Raw genomic sequence first — 22,932 nt, forward strand, 5'->3', positions numbered from 1 at the left:
TCTTCGCAGCTCTAATCCCTTTCTCCAGTCTGTATTTGGCCTTCTTAAAGACAGTTCTATCTCGACTCCTGAACGCTTCCTCCTTTTCCCTCCGAAGCTGTTTGAGTTCAGCAGTAAACCAGGGTTTGTTGTTACTGTATCTCACCTGTGATTTAGTTGAGATACAGCTGTCTTCACAGAAACTGATGTATGACGTCACAGTGTCTGTGTATTCGTCCAGTCCGTCTGTCGCCTCCTCAAACACAGCCCAGTCTGTGGATTCAAAGCAGCCCTGCAGCTTCTCAATGTGTCCACTGGTCCACCTCTTCACTGTTGTGATGACCGGCTTGTTGGTTTTGAGTTTCTGCCGGTATGTTGGAATGAGGTGAACGAGGCTGTGATCGGAGAGCCCGACAGCTGCGCGCGTGACCGCGCGATAGGCATTCTTGATACAGGTGTAGCACTTGTCCAGTGTGTTGCCTCCTCGTGTTGGACACATGATGTGTTGTCTGTATCTGGACATCTCCTTCGTGAGGTTTGCACTGTTAAAATCCCCCAGAATGATGAGGAGTGAGTTCGGGAACTCCCGCTCCACCTTCGTGATCTGTTCCGCCAGCTATTTCAGCGCGTCGCTCGTGCACGCGCTTGGCGCAATGTAGGTGCCGGCTAGGATGAACGAGCTGAACTCTCTGGGCGAGTAGAACGGCCTACAGGTTATGAACAGAGATTCCAGATGAGGGGAGCAGGATTTTAACAGTACCGTAGTGTCTCTACACCAGCGCTCCTTGATGTAGAAGCAGATTCCTCCTCCTCTGCTCTTGCCGCTGCTCTCCGCGTCTCTGTCCGCTCTGTGCAGCCCGGGAGGTGCAGCGCGCTGTCCGGGGTCAGCTCGGACAGCCAGGTCTCCGTGAAGCAGAGCGCAGAAGCAGCGGAGAAGTCCTTGTTGGTTTGGTTGATCAGAAGTAGTTCCTCAGTTTTGTTGCTGAGAGATCGGAGGTTGGAGAGGAATAATGACGGTAGGGGTGTACGAGCCCCGCGCTGCCTCAGACGCACGAGCGCGTGCTTCTCCACAGTCTCCTGGCGAGGCCGAGCGCAGCCAGCGCGGCTGTGGTGAGGATCTCCGCACAAACTGAAGGTTCTTGAACAAATTCTGGGATGTTTTCAGGGGAAATGTTGTTCCTGAAGCTCAGTAGTTGTTCCCTGCTCCAACTAACTGAGTTTGACGTACAATAGACAACATTAACAAACAAAAACAAACACCACACGGAGGAGCTCGTCACCGTGGCTGCCATCCTCGGCGCCATCTTGAATTCTTGTTACTGCCGTTAGAGTGGAGAGATTTTTTGTTGTTCATTTAATTCACTGGGTGCATTACCACTTTCGTGCACATGGCAAAATAGGAATAGTTGAGGTTGAAATCTATCACTATCCTCAGTTTTCTCTTTCAATTTTATCAATTTTGTCGTTTAACTGCAGCAATAGAGACATCCCCTCATCCTCTCGTGAAGTAACATCTCCCCCTTTGTCATGACTGGCTAGGTTGTGGATGAACACTCGCAAACAACTAAAATGGGTAAACACAAGAAAACACAGCAAAGTACAGGGACTAATGAACAACCAAAACACAAACTTGAGAACAGAACGTGGAAAACACAAAACACACACCTGAGGCTGGTGGAAACCTAGGGAGCTAAGCTTGAATGGGGAAACTTAAAAGGGAGGTAAACTAAGTACATAAACTACTGGCCATGCCAGCGGAAAGACAGGGGATAACAGCACTCGTCAGGCTCAACAGAACTTACTTGACGTGAATGCGGAGCTGTGAAATCAGTTGCTGAACCCAGGAGGCGACCCATGAACAAACCAGAGCATCAGTATGCTCTTGAACGGTAATAGCCGAGTAGAACACTGAAACGTGTAGGACTCCTATGGACATTCTCGTGAATCTTTAACGAGACACTTGACTCAGTAGAAAACTGGAAACGTGAAGGACTCCTACAGACATCCTTGTGGATCTCTAACTAGACGCTTGACAAAGGATACCAAGCACAGACGCCAACACACCAGGTTGGCCCAGGACAGTAAGTTCTCGGCAATGAGACAGTTCACATTCGCTCCCTAAATACCTCCGCCTCAGGTGACACAAATCAATGAAACAAAGAACACAAATGAAACACACATGAGGCTAACTAATACATGAACTGAAACGAGAAACATGGCTGTCAAAATAAGTGTCCGTGATCAGTGATGTGAACCTTGACCTGGAACTGGAAGTCCGTGAACATGGGCATGAACACAATGTCAACTTTAAAAGCCCTTGAAGCCTGCGGACCACGGCTTGGGACTGCCCCCAGGGATGGCGCGGCGACGCGGACATGACAGTACACCCCCAAGGCGGCCGGGTTGGTCCCCGGTCAGCAACCTGTGGAGCATGAACAGCCACCGAGGAACCCGCCAACCAGGTGCGCCGGGACGTGACTGCCGAAGACACGAGGGTGCAGCACCAGCGGAGAGGCGACCATCACAGGGGCTTTTACTTGGGCTACGCCCTGGAAAACAAAGAAAGCAGGACATGACTGGGGTGAAAACGTGAACATGAACATGCCATGACCATGAAAACAAAAAACCAAAATGGCTTAAATAGTCGTGAGTCTAGGAGTCCGCAGCTTGAGTCCGCTGCTGCCTACCCGGGGGGGCGGTGATGGTCGGTACCCCAGGTAGGCGCAATCCTAGGGGCCGCAGGCTCTGGAACTGACGCAGTGGCCGTCTTCGTCATTGTTCCGGACGTGGAGGGCGCCATAGCCGTCACAGGGACCAACGCGAAGGGCGCCATCGAGCAGGGGGCAGGGGCGACAAGCACCGCCATTGCTGGACCTTAGACAGCCAGCACCGCTTGCCTTGGGGCAGTCGCGCTGGGCAATGCTGTGACTAGAGCAGGGGCCGCGGGGACCACCGTGAGTGGAGCAGGGGCCGCGGTTGCCGGCGTGACTGGAGCAGGGGCCGCGAGCGTCACCGCAACTTGAGCCAGGACCACGGGTGCAGCTGTCACTGGAGCTGAAGTGAACGTGGCATGGCTAGGGAACGTGGCATGGCTAGGAGCTATGGGTACGGTCAGCCCTTCTCCACCAGCTGGGGGTAGGGCGACCTGAGAGCTGGTCGAGCCTGATGGAGAACGCTATGAGCTCATCCAGCTCAAGCAACTCACCTCGGCACGCCAATTTATGTTGCAAACCGGGGGCCAGCCTGTTGCAGAACATGGCGACAAGTGAGGCATGACTCCACCCACTATGCACTGCATCAGGCAACCAGTGGTCTCAGACACACTCTGCAGAGTGTGGTGCTGCTGCCCCAAGACTTGTCCTTGGACGCGAACAGCCTGATTCAAGGCATCCATCCCCGCTGTTCGGGGGTATTCGGCCAAGAATTCTGTCATGACTGGCTAGGTTGTGACTAGGCGGGATGAACATTTGCAAGGGATGGCTCGATGCAAGAGTGCTTTAATATGCAACTAAAACAGAAAATGCCGCAAAGTACAGGGACTAATGAACAACCAAAACACAAACGTGACAACAGAACGTGGGAAACACAAAACACACACCTTAGGCTAGTGGAAACCTAGGGAGCTAAGCTTGAACAGGGAAACTTAACAGGGAGGTAAAAGTACATAAACTACTGGCTTGCCAGTGGTAAGACGGGGAATAACAAACAGCGTTTGTTTGACAGCTCGTCAGGCGCAAGTTGACGTGTGAGTTAGTTGACGTGAATACGGAGCTGTGAGATCAGTCGCTAAACCCAGGGGCTGACCCACAAACAAACAAACATGGTGTGGATGTGTGTTGGCCAAAGTTCAACCAGTCAGAGTGTGGGGAAGAGGTAGTGTGTTGGCTCATAGATAGAAACTGTTTGTGAGTCTTTTGTTCTGGACTACTGAAGCATCTGTCTAATTCTAGAAGTGTGACTGTGTGGGGTGTGTTGTTGTCCCTGGTGTATTGGATATTCGGCAGTGATGAAAAGGCTGCATCAGGAGGCTGGAGTAAAATTCTTAAAGAGAATTTTGGCAGGCATAGCCTAGCCTTCTTGGAAAGTACAGTCACTGCTGGGACTTGGTCTTGTCCGCATTAACGGACAGATTGTTGTCATGACACTAGACCACCATATCTGCAACATGTGCTTTCGTCCTCACCAGTTATCAGTCCAATGACTGCATATCATCTGCAAAGTTTATGGTTCTGAGAGGCCCCACTATCATATATAATAAATGTCCAGCAAGGGGCTCAGCACACAGCACCTGTGCTTACAGTTCTTGTGCTGGATATGTGTTTGCCAGTTGACTGACTGTCTTGTGTACAGCAGAGACTTGGAGTGGAACCAATTTAAAGGACATCTACTCCCTTTATGGTTTATAGTTTTTTAAATTATATATATATATATATATATATATATATATATATATATATATATATATATATATATATATATATATATATTTAGTGTTATCTGTTTTCCGTTGTCTTGCTTGAGTTAGTGTCCATGTTTAATATACATTTTAAGCACGTTTGACTTCATGGTTTACATGAGGTGGACTATTTCAAACTACATTAGTCTACAAAATTGATAGAGCACAACATTTGTGTACATTTTTAAAATGCTTGGTCAGTTCAATCTAAAAATGTACCTCATGACATAACAAGCAGTTTAAATTTAACCATAACATTTGTATAAAAACTTTGATTAAAGCAAAGGAATAAAAACCTGTGATGTTTGATATTGTAAGATGTATTTTTGGGGGGGGGGGCTATTGATTGATCAAATCAAGAACTCAGAAAAAAACATGTAAATAGCCAATTGCTACTGTTAATGATATAGTAGCAGGACCAATTTAAAAATAGTTTTGCATGCCATCAAATATTTACCCATGCTATGGTTTGTAGCAAGCTGAAATTGAACCAATGACTTAACATGAAGCTAGTCTCTAGTAAATAAAATATGTATAACGCTCTATGAAACTTACTAAATCAGACTAAAGTATCTCATCAGATTAAACCATTGTTTGGTAATACCAATAATAATAATAATAATAATAATCATAAATAATAATCATAATATTTAATTATCAATGATTAAATTTTCTATTAAATATCAATTATCTATTAATATAATTATTATACATCATCATCCTGACAAATGACACATTTAATACTTTTTCGTTGTGGCATTGTCTCATAGTATTTCAAACACAGGGTCCCCAATTTAACTGGCACTATTAGTTAAAGTGACATACATTGGCTGACTGGTAGATCAAAAATGATTTTAAGAACAGCGTGGACCATCTTTATTTTGTAATAATTGGTTGATAAAATTATCCAGAATGCTTTTCTAAACCACTTATAGAAGAATGCATACACAATAGGGTTGAATGTGGAATTCATATAACCAATCCAAATGAGTGCATCAATCAATACTGGAGGAACTGAGTAACCAATAAAAGGATTGATGACATTGCAAATAAAAAATGGCAACCAAAGTGACAGGAACACCCCCAGAGTTTTAGTGGCTTTTTTCTCTTCTTTGCTTAACATTGATTGTGTATTTTTACATTTTGAGTCCTGAATAGATCTTGCTTGCTTTTGTGCAACACGGAATATTTTCATATATATACTGAGCATTACAACACCTGGCAAGTAGAAGGAAAGAAGAGATGACGCAGTGCTCGACACTGCACTTTGTAACAACACACAAGCTCCCTCACAAACAAAATTCTCATAATAAAACTCCTCAATGCCCAGAATGTTGAGCTCCAGAAATATTATTCCAAACCCAACTGTGATTGAGACACTCCAGCAGATGGAGATCATGATTATTGATACAAAGGGGGTGATTTTACTTTGATACCGGAGGGGCTGACACACCGCATAATATCTGTCAATAGAAATAAAAGACAAATTTAAAATGGAAGCAGTGGACAACATGATAGAAACACTGTTGTATATTTTGCAGAATAAAGTTCCAAAATACCAGCAGGTCTCAACAGATTGTACCAGGCCAGGAGGCATCAAAAAGCCCCCCAGGAGCAAATTAGTTACAGCTAGAGAAAGAACAAGGTAATTAGTTGGCATGTGCAGCTGCTTGAAATGAAGAATGGTTATGATGACAAACATGTTTCCCAATACTGTTAAAATCACCACTAAGCCAAATATGAAGTAAAGAGGCACCCTCAAAAGCAGAGGATAGGCAAGCTTTGGACAAGATCCATTTAAAAATTCATAGTAAAGAGTAGTGGTGTCCACTGCTTGAGCTTGGCTTGAATTCATCCTGAATATATGAATATTTTTTTCCTGTATTTCGGAAAAATGTTTTTACATTTTTCAGCAAATAATGTTTCAAGTAATGTACCCTTAGTCTTCAGAGCTACACAGTGGTCTAGATTTATACTCTCCCAGCACTGCATGTAGTAAAACACTGCCCCTTCAATCACATGTTCACAGTTATCCAATGATAACACTCTTTACTGTTCAACATTGCTGTGCTTGTTTGAAACACATTTTATAGTTCTTAAAAAAAATAGTTCTTTTGAAAAATACCTCCCAACTTTAAGAGATCAAGGGACTACCATGGCACTGCAATAGGTTATGAGTATATATGTTTACAAAGTACTGCTTTTTCATTTATATTTTTAAATTTGAAGTTTTTCATTTTGGATAAAGTGCCTCTTTAAGGTCACTTATTGGTATCAGTTACTGCTCTTTTTATGGCCATTTAAGAGCTTCATCATAGGCGAAGCCTACCCCAAAGAGGTCTTTTACCTGGTTCAGAAACTCTAAAGGAGAAACACAGAAAGATAATATTTTAGGATGCAGTAACAAACCACAAGTGTTATTTAACACTACGTAGTACATGACAGTAGTGATTTAATCACAATAGGTTAAAGAAACCAGTACTTCACTTACAACATACAATCCTTTAGTTGAAGCATTTGAGATCCTTGTGCCGAAATGAGTGTTTATGGCTTAGACCAAAGGTTTTGAGTATGTATGCATGAATTTCAGGGGTGCTCCCTTGCTCACAGAGTAAAGTGAGCTAAGAATATTAAACAAAATCTGAGACTTGTCTTCAGGGCATTTTATAGCACTCGCACCACAGTGATCCAGCTGAGGTAGTCTGGCTACTAGTCCCCATCAGCCCTGATCCAATCGTAGCTATCCAGCTGCGGTGATCAACTTTAGTCATCTACTGAAGTGCTCAGCCAGGAAATTCAGCCACAAATCAAATCACTTTTATTGTCACGTCACATTACACGTAAAGGTGAGTGAAAAACTTGGGTGCATCGTCCCTCACAGCAGTACAAAAAATACAAACTTACAAATTGAAATACTGAATATTTACACATTAACTTATACTATACATATACATACTTTCTATTTACTATATTGCACTAGTAAAAGCAGTTGAATGTGCAGGTTTGATGTAATCTAAATGTTTACATTATTTACAAAAGGCACTGGATGAGTGTGAGTTATAGTATACAGGTATAGGGTGGGTGGGGAAAAGTCTTTGTGGGTGCAGAGCGTGTTTCTATGGGGAGAAGGTGTGATGATACAGATGAGATCCATAGTCCACAAGCTATTGTTCATTCGGCAGCCTAATTGCTTGAGGATAGAAGCTGTCTCTGAACTGTCTTCTGGTCTTCAAGCTTCCAGCTTCAGGCAGCGGCTTGGGTGGGTGGAGTCGTTGATAATCCTCCTAGACTTCCTCAGACAGCAGTTGGTGTATAAATCCAGAGGGTTTGGCAACCCTGATTCTGTGTTGGGCTGGTGCAGTTCCCGTGCCAGGTGGTGACACAGCCCTTCAAAATACTATCCACAGTGCAGGTGTCGTATGTCCTGAGTATGCAGAGGTTCATAACAAATCTCCTGCTGTGCCTTCTTCACCACCCGCTTGGTGTATTCTGTCCATGTAAGTTCCTCAGTAATGTGAGCACCAAGATAACTGAAGCTGCTGACCCTCTCCACAGTGGTCATATTGATGGAGATAGGGGTGTGCACTCTCTCCTATTTCCTGAAGTCCACTACCAGCTCTTTGGTCTTACTGATGTTAAGAGAAAGGTTGGTTTCCTGGCACCATTGTGACAGGAAGCTAACCTCCTCATCATCATCCGAGATCAGGCCCATGATAGTCGTATCATCAGCAAATTTAATCATGACATTGGAGCCGTGTCTGGCTTTGCAGTCATATGTGTAAAGGGAGTACAGGAGCGGGCTGAGTACACATTCCTGGGGGGCTCCGATGTTGGGATCCAGCTGCAAAAAGAGCTGTTCAGACCCAGATCCTGAAACTTGGTGTTAAGCCTTGGTGGAATGATGATATTGAATGCTAAACTGTAGTCCACAAACAGCATTCTCACATACGTGTTTTTTTTTTTGTTGTGTGTAAACCTGTATGCAAATTTCAGTGGATCCAGGGTGGCAGGTAATGAGAGGCATATGACATCTCTAACCAGCCTCTCAAAGCTCCTGCTTTTGATAGGGGTTAAAGCCACCGGGCACCAGTCATTTAAGCAGGTAAGGCTGGCTGTCTTTGGAACAATGGTGACCAGTTTAAAGCATGCTGGTACGACTGAGAGAGCGAGAGAGGTGTTCTGCAAAAACTCCAGCAAGCTGACTGGTGCATGCTTTAAGAGCTCTGCTGGGTATGGCATCTGGGCCAGCAGATTTACACGTTGACGTATGTAAAGGATCTTCAAAGACAGAGGGTGGGTGGGACTCAGCAGTGGATGGTGCTTTCGCCTTAAAATGGTGGTTTGCCTTGAAAACGAGCATAAAACCAGTTTGGCTTGTCTTTAGTGTGACACTGGTGTTATAGCTGGCTATTTTATAGTCCTCCGTATTTCAAATCTGAAAGCAGCGCTGTGTGTGTTCAGAGCTATGCAAACCTCGCAGTTAAGCCATGGCTTCTGACTGGGGTAAACACAATCTTTGTGGGCACAACATTCTCTATGCACTTCTCTATGAATCCAGTGACTGAGTCTGCATACTCACCAATGTTGTTTGACGAATCAAGAAACATCTCCCTGTCCACGTCATCAAAACAGTCCTGAAGCATAAAAGTCTGATTGGTCTGACCAGCAATGAACCACCCTGATGGTGGGTGGCTCCTGTTTGAACTTTTGTCTATAGGTGGGCAGGAGCAGGATTTGCGAAACAGATGTTGAGGGAGGGCTTTGTATGCCCCTCGGAAGGGGGTGTAGCAGTGGTCCAGAGTCTGTGTTTTTTGCATGCTGCACAAGGTGTGCTGAAAGAACTTGAGCTACTTTTCTCAGGTTTGCTTTATTAAAGTCTCTAACAATAATGAATGCAGCCTCTGGGCATGTGGTTTCCTGCTTGTTGCCCAGGGATCCAGCTGCAAGAATTCGGTTGCTGTGATCTGCTGCGGTGTTCAGGCTGCCAGTGCCTAGTAGTCTTGATCTGCCACAGACATCTGGGAACAGTGATATGGGCCTAGGTTAAGCTGGTCTACCAGATCCGCCAGCAGTCATTCTTGTTCAGCTGTCCAGCTGCTGGATCCGTCTGAAGTGATCCGGTCAGATTTGCTTTGCATGGCTTGGCTTTGCTTAATTAGAGAAAACTTAGTGCACCAGGAACTGCCACCAGCAGTTTGCTTAATTTGGGTACACACCTTGAAGATTTAGAGAGCTATTGTTCATTCGGCAGCCTAATTGCTTGAGGATAGAAGCTGTCTCTGAACTGTCTTCTGGTCTTCAAGCTTCCAGCTTAAGGCAGCGGCTTGGGTGGGTGGAGTCGTTGATAATCCTCCTAGACTTCCTCAGACAGCAGTTGGTGTATAACATCTGGCCATTTGTAGGTTTTATAGGCAATAGATGTCCATCTACCGAACAGCTTCATTGAGGAGATGCCTGGCCTAGGTTTACAGATGTAATGGCAGCACTTATCTGAAGTGACTTCCCATAGTAACATCTTGGAGGTGAGCTGCATCTCACTTCTGCAAATGACTTCTGACGAGCATTCACTAAACCACTTGGTAGTCATGGGAAGGCTGTTTGGTAAAATGGAAATAGGTGCACAAAGAGAACCGGTGTGGAACTTGAGACATTTAAAGATCCATTGAGTATTACATTTTCTGTATTAGCGTTTAAGCACTAGCATTTCTTGACAGCCGTGCTTTAGCCTGTATTTCCGTCTTTGAATGATCAGGTACGGTGCGGAACTCCACACCCCAGGTTGCCAGGTATGGAACATGGAAGCAAGCAAGCGATCTGGATTTGCAGAAACAGCATTAGGTGGTACTCTCCCTAAAATGCCTTGACTAGAGGCAGAACTGGGGGCTGGACAGAAGGCTGTACATAAGACTGGACATGGGGCCAAACATTGGACAGAAACTTGGACTGGACATGAGACATGACAGGAGACTGAACAGGACTGGACAGAGGAACCGGAACCAAGGCAGTGATGGGGACAGGAACAAACAAACACAGTGACAGGGATGTACACCAAAACCAAAACAGGGACAGACATAGGGACAAACATAGCATTAGGCCCAGGACTGGCAAAAGCCTGGGGTGGAGTCTGAGGGGCCAACCTGGCCTAAGAGTCAGCCTAGACACAGACCTGGGGGCCAACACTACAACAGAAGTGGCCTGAACCGCCGGCACAAAGTCAGAGGCGAATGACCTGGAAGCAGACACTGGAGCAGCCGACCTGGGAGCCGCTGGCACTTGAGTAGAAGCAGCAGGCACTGCTGGCACTAGAGTAGAAGTGGCAGGCACCACTGTCACTGGAACAGAGGCAGCAGGCACTGCTGGCACAGTCACTGGAAAAGAGAGTTCCAACAGAGCGTTCACAGGATCAGAAGCAACAGGCACCACTGTCACAGAAGCAGTGGGCACTGCCATCGCAGGAGCAGTGGGCGTCTCCATCACAGGAGCGCAAGGCACCATCATCACAGGAGCAGGAGCGCCGGGCATCACCGACACAGGAGCAGCTGGCACTGCTAGCCTTGGGGTAAGTGCATGTGCCACTGCTGAAAGAGGAGCTGGCGGCCTGAGCACTGGCAGCCTGGGCATAAACACTGGAGCCCGGGCCTTGGAAGTAGACACAAGGTGTACCGCCTAAATTTTCCCCACCCCTTGATGGGATATCCATCGCTGAGGAGGAGACCTAGGGGCTTTGCCTTCGCCAGTTCCTACGGCCTGTAGTAGCAGAGGACTCCTTTATCTCCCAAGCATAGCAAACAGGTGGAAACAGGTGGTCCGCCAGAACACGAAACAAGCGAAAGGATTTCCTGCTACGTCCATTTTGAGGTCTGGTCTTCTGTTATGGTGTGTAGAGCTTGGAGGCAGAGGCGGACGTAAATGACAAAACTAAAACAAACAAACAAACCACAAAGAGATTCAAACAAGGAAACAAACCAACACTGGGACTGACAAAGACAAGGGAAGGTTGAAACAATGGGGTACTTGTACAGAGAGACAACAAGGAACACCTGGGGGCATGACTACAGAGGAGACACAGGTGGGAACACTAATGAACAGGAAGGGCTTGAACTGACAAGACACAAACAGAGCCATGTGCCTAGGAGCACATGGTGAAAAAACAGCTGCAGACATGACAGACTTACTCACTGAATTAGAAAATAAAACTAGAGAAAGGAGCACAACCACAGATTGCAAGACAACGGCACAGAAGGCAAACTGACTTGGTGAGGGGGTCTGGGAGGGCTGTGCTAGTCTTGCGGAGGGAGCACAGGTTCAGCATGAGAGACAGTGTTCGAGGGAGGGCAGGGCAGGCGTGTTTTTGTGTGATTCAAAAACAGAGCAGGTGAGCACGAAATGTCGGACCAGCAAGTCTGTGCTGGGAAAACATAGCACAAATGCCTCAACAAACGCCAAAGCAAAGGCAAAGACACTAAACAAAAGAAGACGAGGCACATGAGGGCCAGAAAGCCAAATAAAAATGTATACATCACCACAAGCAGCTATTGATCGCCAGAGAGAAAAGCAGCAAAGAGACCAAATTCTTACCTCGGATGATGCCAGACTGCCAACGGCACTAAACCACAGCACTGGTGGGTGTAACAAAAGGCCCAAGTGGGGGAGAGACAGCATGGGCGCAGAGCTGAAGCTGTCAAAAGAGCCGGGGAGAGGAACACCTGAATATGGCGGAGGAGCAGAGCAAGAGGGGCTGGGGAGATTGCACACTGCCAGCAGGCCCGCTTTGGAAGCAGAGCCAAATGCACTTTGACAGCTATAAACCGTGAATCCAGGCCAGCGGGGGCAGGCGAAGGAGCCGGGGAGACGGGGAAGAGACTGAGCCGTGACAAAACGAAACGATTGTGTTTCATTGACATGACGTCACTTCTGAAAGCAGTAAAAAAGCGTTTCTTTTAATACAGGGTGAGGCTGGTGATTGGCTGAAGAACAGTGGCACTAGAGCTTTCATTTCCATGTGCAGTATTATACTGGGTGGTATTATTAACAGTAGTATGGCAGCAGTAGTAAATGTAATAAATGTAAATGTCTACATATAGTTGAGTACAGTTCAATAATGGTGTGTGTGTTGGCCAAAGTTCAACCAGTCAGAGTATGGGTAAGGGGTAGTGTGTTAATGAAGCCGTCCACAAAACTGGTAGAAAGAAAGACTGTAGAAAGAGACTTGCTGCTATAATATCTGTCTGAGTTGAACTTGAAAGGCAATCTGGCGTGGCAGGTTGTGACCCCCCCATGCTCATATGATGGTAATGCCATGTGCCGGAAGTCTGCGGTGGTGGGGTATGCCTATTGCTTCAGTCAGTAATCTCTTGGCTTCTCTGATCAATCTTTGCAGGTCAAATCTGACCCTTTTGTAGTCTTTAGCATTGCATTAGATAAATTCAGGGTTTATGTTTAGGTCTGTGTTTTGGCCTGTGGTGAGGTGCCAGCATTGCAAACAAATGTATCTCAGTTTGGTGTGGAACTGATTAAAGTAAAGTGCAGCTACCCCCTTTATAGGTTAAAGTGTTTATAATTACATAGATTTTTTTTAAATGTCATCTGTTTTACGTTGTCCTGCTTGAGTTAGTGTTTAAAAATGTTTAATGTTTAACATACATTTTAAGCACTTCTGGCTTCCAGGTTTATCTATTTAAAATGACATTAGGCTGCAAAAATGATAGAGCACAACCTTCTAATGAGTAGGAAAACTTTATGTACATTTTTAAAATGTTTGGTCAATTCAATCTGAAAATTTACTTTGTGGGGTAACATACAGCTTAATTGGTCATATTCAGGTTAAATAAAAACTATTAAAGCAAAGAAAAAGCCTGTTTCAGTTGTATTGGGGAGGATAAACATAACATTTTTGTAAAATTTATTTGTTTATATATTTTTTGATCTAATGAAGAATTCAGAACAGGAATGTAAATAGCCAAATACAACTGAAAATGATATAGTAGCAGGACAATTTTTAAATAGTTTTACATGCCATTAAATATCTTAAATATTTAAATCTATTTACCCAGCACATGGTTTGTTGCAAGCAGAAATTGAACCAATGAGTTAACATGAAGGTAAATGAGGTAAATAGAAAATGGATAACTCTAAAATTTACTAAAGCAGACTAAAGTATCTCATCAGATTAATCCATCATTTAATCATCATCATCATCATAATCATCGTCATATTAAAGTATTTCATATTTAATAACATATACTACTATATTTTCTCATATTTAAAATATATTTTATAAAATAGATTAGTGTCAGAGAATAAAGTAGATCAAGTAGGGCCTCATTAACAAGCCTCAGAATGTCTGGACATATCATTAACACTTATTACTTTTCGTTTTAGCATTGTCGCATAACATTTCATACACAGGGTCCATACACACAAGTCACATACATTGGCTCACTGGTAGATCAAAAATGATTTTAAGAACAGCTTGGATCTTTATTTTGTAATAATTTGTTTAATTTGCCTCAGTGTGAAAACAGATTCATTCTTGAAGACCCTGGCTGAAAAATTTGACCGGATAAAATTATCCTAAATGCTTTTCTAAACCACTTATAGAAGAATGCATACACAATAGGGTTGAATGTGGAATTCATATAACCAATCCAAACGAGCGCATCAATTAATACTGGAGGAACTGAGTAACCAATAAAAGGATTGATGACATTGCAAATAAAGAACGGCAACCAAAGTGACAGGAACACCCCCAAAATCACAGCCAGAGTTTTAGTGGCTTTTTTCTCTTCTTTGCTTAACATTAATTGTGTATTTTTACATTTTGAGTCCTGAATAGATCTTGCCTGCTTTTGTGCAACACGGAATATTTTCATGTATATACTGAGCATTACAACACCTGGCAAGTAGAAGGAAAGAAGAGATGATGCAGTGCTTGAGACTGCACTTTGTAACAACACACAAGCTCCCTCACAAACAAAATTCTCATAATAAAACTCCTCAATGCCCAGAATGTTGAGCTCCAGAAATATTATTCCAAACCCAACTGTGATTGAGACACTCCAGCAGATGGAGATCATGATTATTGATACAAAGGGGGTGATTTTACTTTGATACCGGAGGGGCTGACACACCGCATAATATCTGTCAATAGAAATAAAAGACAAATTTAAAATGGAAGCAGTGCACAACATGATAGAAACACTGTTGTATATTTTGCAGAATAAAGTTCCAAAATACCAGCAAGTCTCAACAGATTGTACCAGGCCAGGAGGCATCAAAAAGCCCCCCAGCAGCAAATCAGTCACAGCCAAAGAAAGAACAAGGTAATTAGTTGGCATATGCAACTGCTTGAAATGAAGAATGGTTATGATGACAAACAGGTTTCCCAATACTGTTAAAATCACCACTAAGCCAAAGATGAAGTAAAAAGGCACCCTCAAAAGCAGAGGATAGACAAGCTTTGGACAAGATCCATTTAAAAATTCATAGCAAAGAGCAGTGATGTCCACTGCTTGAGCTTGGCTTGAGTTCATCCTGAAGTCTAACTAGATCATATTTTTTTTTGTAATGCAAAAACAAGAAAGGTTTTACATTTTAATCTAACACATTATCCTTCGTCTTCAAAGCTACACAGTGGTCTAAATTTATACTACCACCACTGCATGTGGTAAAACACTGCCCCTTTAATCACATGTTCACAGTTATCCAATGATAACACTCTTTGCTGTTCAACATTGCTGTGCTTGTTTAAAACAATAATATATAAAAATATTATAAATAATATTTTTTTATTACATAAATAAGTACTTTAACGTGCATCGTAGAAATTACTGTGTAGATGGTTCAGGTTGGACTGGTGCTTAATTTAAGACTGACAGTAGATAAAAATCTTTTCATATGTCTGATAAACTATTATGCTGCAAGGAAATCTGAGCTACTCTTGATAATCATACCTGTAAGCATAGATTTTAATGTCTAGAGATTTTATATTCACAGGCATTAGACTGTATACATTCACATTATATTTCTAACAATAAAATCATTAGTAACATCATCTAGCCTCTTTTATTGTTATTGACCATGATCGGTTGCTATAGTAATCATACTAATTACTTCAAACATATTTAAAATTTATTTTATAGTGTTTAGCAGGTAAACAGCTAAACAGTCTTTCACAATTATAAAAAAACACATGCAAACAATCAAAATACACTAAAAGAGAGAGACAGGACCAAAGTTAAAAGTCACACCCATAGTCACAAAATGTTTAACTAGCCGTAAAATTCTATCACTGTATCAGGGTGTGTTTAAGGATGTACTGAATCACTCTGATGGTTTGACTTTCTTCTCATGTAAGGCAATACTGTTTTGTCGAGTACAGTGTGTGTGCTAGAAAATAATTCAAAATGATGCAGATGCTCAGGTTGCTCTCTATGGTCCCTCTATAGAAGAGGGTGAGGATGGGTGGAGGGAGACAGGCCTTTCTCAGCTTTCGGAGGAAGCTTTGTGCTCTTAACGATCTCCACAGAGGAGTCGTTGATGCTGAACGGAGAGTGGTCATGTCTTGTTTTCCTGAAGTCAAATTTCCTTGGTCTTGTCTACATTCCAGTGAAGTTTGTTGACTGTACACCAGTCTGTCAGCTGCTGCACCTCCTCTCTGTATGCTGTATGCTCATCGCCTTTGCTGATCAGACCCAGCACAGTTGTATTAATCGGCAAACTTTATGATGTTGTTAGAACTGTGTTTCGCAACACAGGTAAGGGACTACTTACAGGTGGGTAAGGGACTATTTCTGTAAATGTGTTCCCAGTCCCAGTCTGTCTGTTAAAATCGGTTAAAAACAAATGTCGTCATACACAACCACACAAGCCACCTCTACCAAGCCTGTTGCTCTCCAATGCCAGATCCCTGGTACATAAAATGGATGACGCACTGGACTACAACTCACTGGGAATTGTTGTGTTTTGACCTAAAAAAAAAATAAAAATAAAAATTAAAATATCACCTAAAACTTGGCTTCACCCGGGGATACCAGACACTAGAATGCTGCTAGTGGGTAGCCCTCTGTTTTTAACTGGTTTTAACAGACAGACTGGGATTGGGAACACATTTACAGAAATAGTACTGGACTACATACACACATGGACAAAATTATTGGTACCCCTCGGTTAATAAAAGAAAAACCCACAATGGTCACAGAAATAACAATTGAAAATCCAACATTGATTTTAAACCATGCTTCAACAGAATTATTTTAAAAATATACTCAATTTTATTTATATACTTTATTTTACATTTTAAGAATGGTGACATGGTGTGTACCACACTCAACATGGACCATAAGAAACAAAGGAAAGAGTTGGCTGTATGTCTTGACAAAGGCTGTTATTTGACAAAAGGAGACTTCTTTGCAGCACTCAGCATGCAGTGATGTTGTGCTCCAGCCTAACTTTCCTGCATCAGGAGCACAATGTTAGATGGGTGCTCCTGGCAGTGAACCCCAAAAAAGCTGCCAACCCAGAAGGAGAACCTGGCAAGGTGCTTAAAGCATGTACCCACCAGCTTTCAGTCATCCTGCCCTGCCTGAGATCAGCCACAATCCTGATATCTCTCCCATCCTGCGGCCCTCACTCCAGTATTCATGAAGTGCTTTGAGAGACTGGTTGTTCAGCACATCAAAGAGTACCTCCCCCAGACTGTGAGCCCCACCAGTTTGCACATCACACTAATAGATCCACAAAGGACACCATCGACATAGCTCTCCACTATGCACTGAGCCACCTGGAGCAGCAGCAAAGCTACGTCCGGATGCTCTTTGTGGATTATAGTTCAGCTTTCGATATAATTACCCTGGACATTCTCATCACCAAACTGGACACTCTTGGCCTTCCTCCTCACATGTGCCTATAAAAAGGACTCTTACCAACCGGCCCCATACTGTGAAACTTGGGCCCCCATCTCTCCTCCACTCTCAGACCTTTTTCTGTTGCAGATGTGGGGAATATAGACATATTGCCACCAAATATAAGTCACCAGAAAGCCTTCCTGTACATTCCACCTAGCGCTAGGGCGAATGCTTAGAAGGCACTATGCAAACTGTATGGGGCCCATCAGCGAGCTGCAGAACAAACACCCGGACGGGCTGTTCATGATCACCAGAGATTTCAACCATGCAAATCTCAAGTCAGTTGTCCCCAAATCTTGTTTACACAAACATCCCCATCCCCCACTTCACATGTCTGTGTGGCTGACTCCAGCATACAGGTCTCTCATCAGATGCTCAAAAGCAGTTCAGAAGCAGGTGAAAGCCATCTCTGCCCTTCAGGACTGTTTCGAGTGCACTGCATGGGACATGTTGAGGGAGGCTGCAACTGTCAGTGACACAGTTAACCTGGAAAAGTATACAGCATCAGTGACTGGCTACAGCAGCAAGTGCATTGATGTTGATGCCTCCAGGAACATCATCTCACACCCAAACCAGAAGCTGTGGATGACAGCTGAGGTGCGTGCGCTGGTGAGGACCCACTGTGGACCTACTCAGCCTTCAGAGCGGGTGTCAAGGTGGCCCTGAGGAAAACAAGAGCAACATTGTCAAGAGCCATCAGAGAAGCAAAGCACGCACACGCTCAGAGAATCCACGGCCACTTCAAGGACACAGGTGCTCCAGACGACGGTTTGGGTCTGATTGCAGTGGATGTGAGGAAAACTCTGTGCAGAGTCAACCCACGGAAAGCTGCAAGACCAAACAACATCCCCAGCAAGAGTGCTCAGGAACAGCTGATGGATGTTCGAACGGACATTTAACATAGAAAAGCTAAACTTGCTGGGCCTCAACACCTCTCTCTGCAACTGGGTACCGGACTTCCTGACTGGGAGGCCCCATCAGTCCAACTTGGGAACTGCATCTCCAACACCATCACACTGAACACGGGGGCCCCCCAGGGCAGTGTTCTGAGTCCTCTGCTGTCCACCCTGCTGACTGATGACTGTGCAGCAAAACACAGCTCTAACCACATCATAAAGTTGGCCTGTGACACAACAGTGCTGGGTCTCATCAGCAAAGGCGATGAGTCAGCAAACAGGGAGGAGGTGCAGTGGAGACTGGTGTCAACAACCTTGACCTGAATGTAGACCAAATAGAGGAAATGGTTGTTGACTTCAGAAGAGCATGACACAACCACTCTACTCACCACGGGTCCTCTGTGGAGATCGTTAAAGGCACCAAGTTCCTTGATGTCCACTTAGCAGAGAACCTTACCTGGACTCTGAAAACCAGCTCTACAGTCAAGAAAGCCCAGCAGCGTCTCTACTTCCTCCGGAAGCTGTTTTACATCTTACTTGTTTTACTACACAAATTTCTTGCCTTCATTTCCAATCTATGTTGTGTACATTGCTTGGTTACATTGTAAATGAGGGTCACCTGTTACGGTGTGGTGTGGGGTTTGGACTCAAGTGCAGTTAAAGTTTGTTTTATTATGATCAAATGAGACAACTCCTTTTGTGGTGTGTGCTTGGTGACTGTTGGACTTGAACTCCCAACCCTGGTAATGGGAGCCCAGTGTATTTGCACTGTGCCACCACAGCTGTGAGGAGTGGCAGTATAAGCACTGATCTTAAGCAACACAAAAAGGCGGGAACACAAAAGGAAAACCAGGAGTGATGTTAACTCAAACTAAAGACAACTCAAATGGTTTTCTCTTTTAGCTGTTCACACCTTGAACTTCTCTTTTCACTTTTCTCTATTCTGTTCACAGCTGTTCACTTTTCTCTTTTCTGTTCACAGCTTAAACTTCTCTTTTCTCTTCACAACATAAACCCACTGTTACCGTTCACCCCTCTACAAAGGTGCGATGGGGAAGTGTGTTTGGCTAGGTGTATTTATACTGTGCCACACAGGTGGGTCTGGTCAGCGTTGATTATCGCTGGGAATTCTGGGGCTTGGAGTTCTTTGCTCCAACCTCACCAGCTTTCCTACTTTGCTGGCTGGGCCCCCTGCTGGCGGCTTGCGGTACATGCTGCCTGCTCACATCACCCTCATTAGTCAGTCAATGTCCCAGTTGTCTTTTATCAGTTAGAGAAAGAGTTATCAGTTTATCAGTTAAAAGAGTTGTGGTTTGTCAGTCACTGTTCCATAAGCATCACTTTAACTAAAAATTTACTAATGACATGTAATTCTTCATTAGCAATTTTTTTTAAAGAAACCCTACCTGCCTTGGTTCTAATTATACAATCTTTGTCGAGGGTACACATTGTGACGGAGTGGTTGAGGCAGGCTGCATTTGCAAAAGGACTTTTTTAGGGCTAAGGCAAAACTCATGGTCAGGACATGCAGGGGTCAAAACACAGGCTTTGTGAGTGTCTTGTCCACCTCCATAGAGTGCCCCGAGCCCGATGCCCTAGTAGTCAAGTCAAGTCAGATTTATTTGTATAGCACTTTTTACAACTATTGTCATCACAAAGCAGCTTTACATAAATAGTGAATAATACAAGACAGAGACAAAGAAGAAAGAAGAAAATAACGTATGATGGATGAAAAAACCCTGGTGAGCAAGCCAACGGCGACAGTGGCAAGGAAAAACTCCCTCAGAGCTGGAGGAAGAAACCTTGGGAGGAACCAAGACTCACAAGGGGGACCCATCCTCCTCTGGTCAGACCTATTTAAACATTAATGATAAAAATGACCAAACCAGGTATAACAGATAGTTAAAAATTTTAGCATGGTCACTAAACAGGTAGCAGTGGTAGGAGGATGTGCCGCTGGTCTGCTTATGGGTGGTGGTGGGTGGGGGGCCTGCTGGTTGGACCGGTAGGTGGCAGCTGGTTTGACGCAGGTAGAAGGGACCTCAGCGGGCAATCTTCCAGCAGGTCGGGCTGGGTGGCCATTTACTTGGAGAAGGTAAAAGGAGAGGGCTAGTTCTGAGAGGAATTTTATGGAGAGCAGAGAATGTTGAGCAGTATCAGATTATGTCTGACGACTCTGGCAGGTCTGACTATAACAGGCTAATTAAAAGGAGAGAACCAGAAGGTAACACAGACACGGGAGCACCCTAAAAACGCCTGCATCTATCTGCTCCAAAGTCAACAAACCTGATTGATCACATGTAAGCAGCGAGACGACAGCTCCAGCATTTCAGTGTACTACAATTCCCTGTGTCCGCGAACCCCTGGACCTGCAACCTGTATCTAAGAAACATTAATTTCCAAAAGCTAAACTAAACAGATGAGTTTTCAGCTTGGATTTAAAGATTGAGACTGTGTCTGAGTCCCGAACATTATCTGGAAGGTTATTCCAGAGTTGGGGGGGCTTTATAAGAAAAGGTTCTTCCCCCTGCTGAGGTTTTCTGAATTTTGGGAACGAGTAAGAGTCCAGTACCCTGAGATCTAAGTAGTCTAGTAGTCCTTCCGCCAGAGTATGCTGATATGCAGGGCGTATTCAGTAAGTCCCGTGCCGCTAAGCATCCCCCCCATCATCCGTACAATTGTGCTAAAGATCTAGTGGAGGGTTCCACATTGGCCAAAGCTTGTATCCCCCTCACGGAGGAAGGGATGGAGGAATACATCACGGAGGCATTAGCTCAAGGATACATCACAAGTCACCGGTGGCCTCAGGTTTCTTTTTTATTCAGAAGAAGGGAGGGGGGTTGAGGCCGTGTATCGATTATCGTGCTTTGAATGCCATCACCAAGCAGTACCCCTATCCTATGCCCTTAGTCCCATCCGCCCTCAAACAGTTGCGTCGAGCCTGGATCTTCACCAAATTAGATCTGCATAGCATGTACAAGGGAGGGGGACGAGTGGAAGACGGCGTTCAGGGGGCACCAGGGGGCACTACTGGTACCAGGTCATGCCGTACAGGTTAGCCAATGCCCCCTCCGTCTTCCAGGCCTTTATCAAGGACGTCCTCAAAGACTACCTTTCATTTAAGACTTTAGTAGTTTGGCAGCGCCCATCACGTCATTGCTCAAGGGGGCTCCCCGGCGCATCATGTGGATGCCGGACGTGGAGGAGTCCTTCCAGGCGCTCCCGTAATACCAAGGTGGACGCATGCGCTCGCATCCACCAGTCAGTGGATGAGGGAGAGACCACACCAGCACCGATCCAACCATCGGGGGTTACTGTCGTGGCAATCCAGTGGGACCTGGACACGGAGATCACCCACGCTCTCAGACACACCACCGTGCTCCCCTCATGCCCCCCGGACAAAGTCTACATCCCGGCAGCACTCCGGGAGAAGCTCTTTGTCTGGGCTCATGCTTCCAATCTTTGGGTCACCTAGGTGAGGCCCGTACATACCACCTGCTCGCACCCAAGTACTGGTGGGAGGGGATGAGAGCAGATATTCACTGGGTGGTAGCATCATGTAGTGAGTGTGCACAGTGTAAGACCACCAGAATGCTCCCTTTGGGGAAGCTCATGCTGCTGTCCATGCCTGAACGCATGTGGTCTCACCTGGCAATTGACTTTGTCACAGACCTGCCCAAATCAGAGGGGAACATGGTGTTGATGACTGTGATAGATCGGTTTTCTCGGGGGGTTAGGTTTATTACATTATTCCAATGGCCATTGCCATCAGCAATGCAGACAGCTCAGGCCTTGGTGGACCACGTCCTCCGGAATTTTGGGATTCCGGAGTACATAGTATCAGATCGGGGGGCTAAGTTTACGTCAAGGGTTTAGGGGGGCTTTTGTGAGCACCTGGGGGTGAGCATTAGCCTCTCCTTTGGGTACCATCCACAATCCAATGGCCAGTGCGAGCATGCTAACCAGGAGCTAGGGAAGTTCCTACGGCTATACTGCCATGAATACCCCAGCGAATGATCCCAGTATTTGGTCTGGGCCAAGATGGGCCAGAACTCACTGAGGTGTGCGACCACTGGTCTGACCCCCATCAATGTTTTCTGGGGTACCAGCCCCCGCTGTCCCCCTGGACGGCCGTGGAGACACAGGTCCTGGCAGTGGATTCATGGATGTGTCTCAGTGAAGCGGTCTGGACCACAGCCCACCAACATATCCAGACCTTCCTGCAGCTCTATAAGATCCAAGAGGACTGTAAGACAGGGGAGACCCCATCCTACGAGCCAGGGGACCAAGTCTGGTTGGCGACTAAGGACCTCCGGACAGGGATCCCCTCACACAAACTCTCAGCTAAGTACACAGGCCACCTCGTCGGACCAGCAGGGTTCCCCCATTGTCGATTCCACCTCCCTGGGGGCGGTCCCGAGCTATAGCCGGCAGGCTCACCTAAGGACTTGTTTCATGTTTCAGTGTGTATGTGTCGGTTCTTAGATTCGGTTCAAGTTAATTTACATCATGTGTGTTTGATTCAGTTCCTTTGTGTTCATTGTTTTGATTGCTTGGTGTCATCTGATTGTTTCATGCATTTCACTTGAGGCGGGGGGTACTTAAGGGGCTTCCTCCCTAGACTCCATGCCGAGAATTAGATGTGTAAAGACTAGGAACCTTGAGGTTTTCCGAGAGGTTCCCTTCCATTATCCTA

General features: G+C 45.0%; 2 protein-coding genes across 3 annotated transcripts; both read right to left on the reverse strand.

The window, feature by feature from the left end:
• Nucleotides 1-645: 645 nt before the first annotated feature.
• Nucleotides 646-6,290, reverse strand: LOC140564530 (trace amine-associated receptor 1-like). Its single transcript, XM_072690479.1, has 2 exons — nucleotides 5,332-6,290; nucleotides 646-688 (listed from the first exon to the last, which is right to left on the reverse strand). Exons 1-2 carry the CDS (start codon nucleotides 6,288-6,290, stop codon nucleotides 646-648), a joined length of 1,002 nt encoding a protein of 333 aa, XP_072546580.1.
• A 7,654-nt stretch (nucleotides 6,291-13,944) lies between these two features.
• LOC140574882 (trace amine-associated receptor 1-like) lies at nucleotides 13,945-15,486 on the reverse strand. Of its 2 annotated transcripts, XM_072694946.1 has the most exons (2): nucleotides 15,467-15,486; nucleotides 13,945-14,956 (listed from the first exon to the last, which is right to left on the reverse strand). In XM_072694946.1, exons 1-2 carry the CDS (start codon nucleotides 15,484-15,486, stop codon nucleotides 13,945-13,947), a joined length of 1,032 nt encoding a protein of 343 aa, XP_072551047.1. The 2 variants fall into 2 exon arrangements, with proteins under 2 accessions (XP_072551047.1, XP_072551056.1); XM_072694955.1 differs by lacking the exon at nucleotides 15,467-15,486 and having other exon boundaries at nucleotides 13,945-14,994.
• Nucleotides 15,487-22,932: the final 7,446 nt, after the last annotated feature.

This window comes from Salminus brasiliensis, chromosome 1 (assembly GCF_030463535.1).
Source record: "Salminus brasiliensis chromosome 1, fSalBra1.hap2, whole genome shotgun sequence".
NCBI lineage: Eukaryota > Metazoa > Chordata > Actinopteri > Characiformes > Bryconidae > Salminus > Salminus brasiliensis.

What these genes read in the sequence shown, in the direction of transcription:
- LOC140564530 (XM_072690479.1), bottom strand. Translation starts at nt 6,290, where the DNA reads ATGAATTCAAGCCAAGCTCAAGCAGTGGACACCACTACTCTTTACTAT. An exon ending in GCATTCTGGATAATTTTATC is followed by an intron (nt 689 to 5,331) that starts AACCAATTATTA and finishes TTCATAACCTGT; the next exon opens with AGGCCGTTCTACTCGCCCAG.
- LOC140574882 (XM_072694946.1), bottom strand. Translation starts at nt 15,486, where the DNA reads ATGTTACTAATGATTTTATT. An exon ending in ATGTTACTAATGATTTTATT is followed by an intron (nt 14,957 to 15,466) that starts GTTAGAAATATA and finishes GATGAACTCAAG; the next exon opens with CCAAGCTCAAGCAGTGGACA.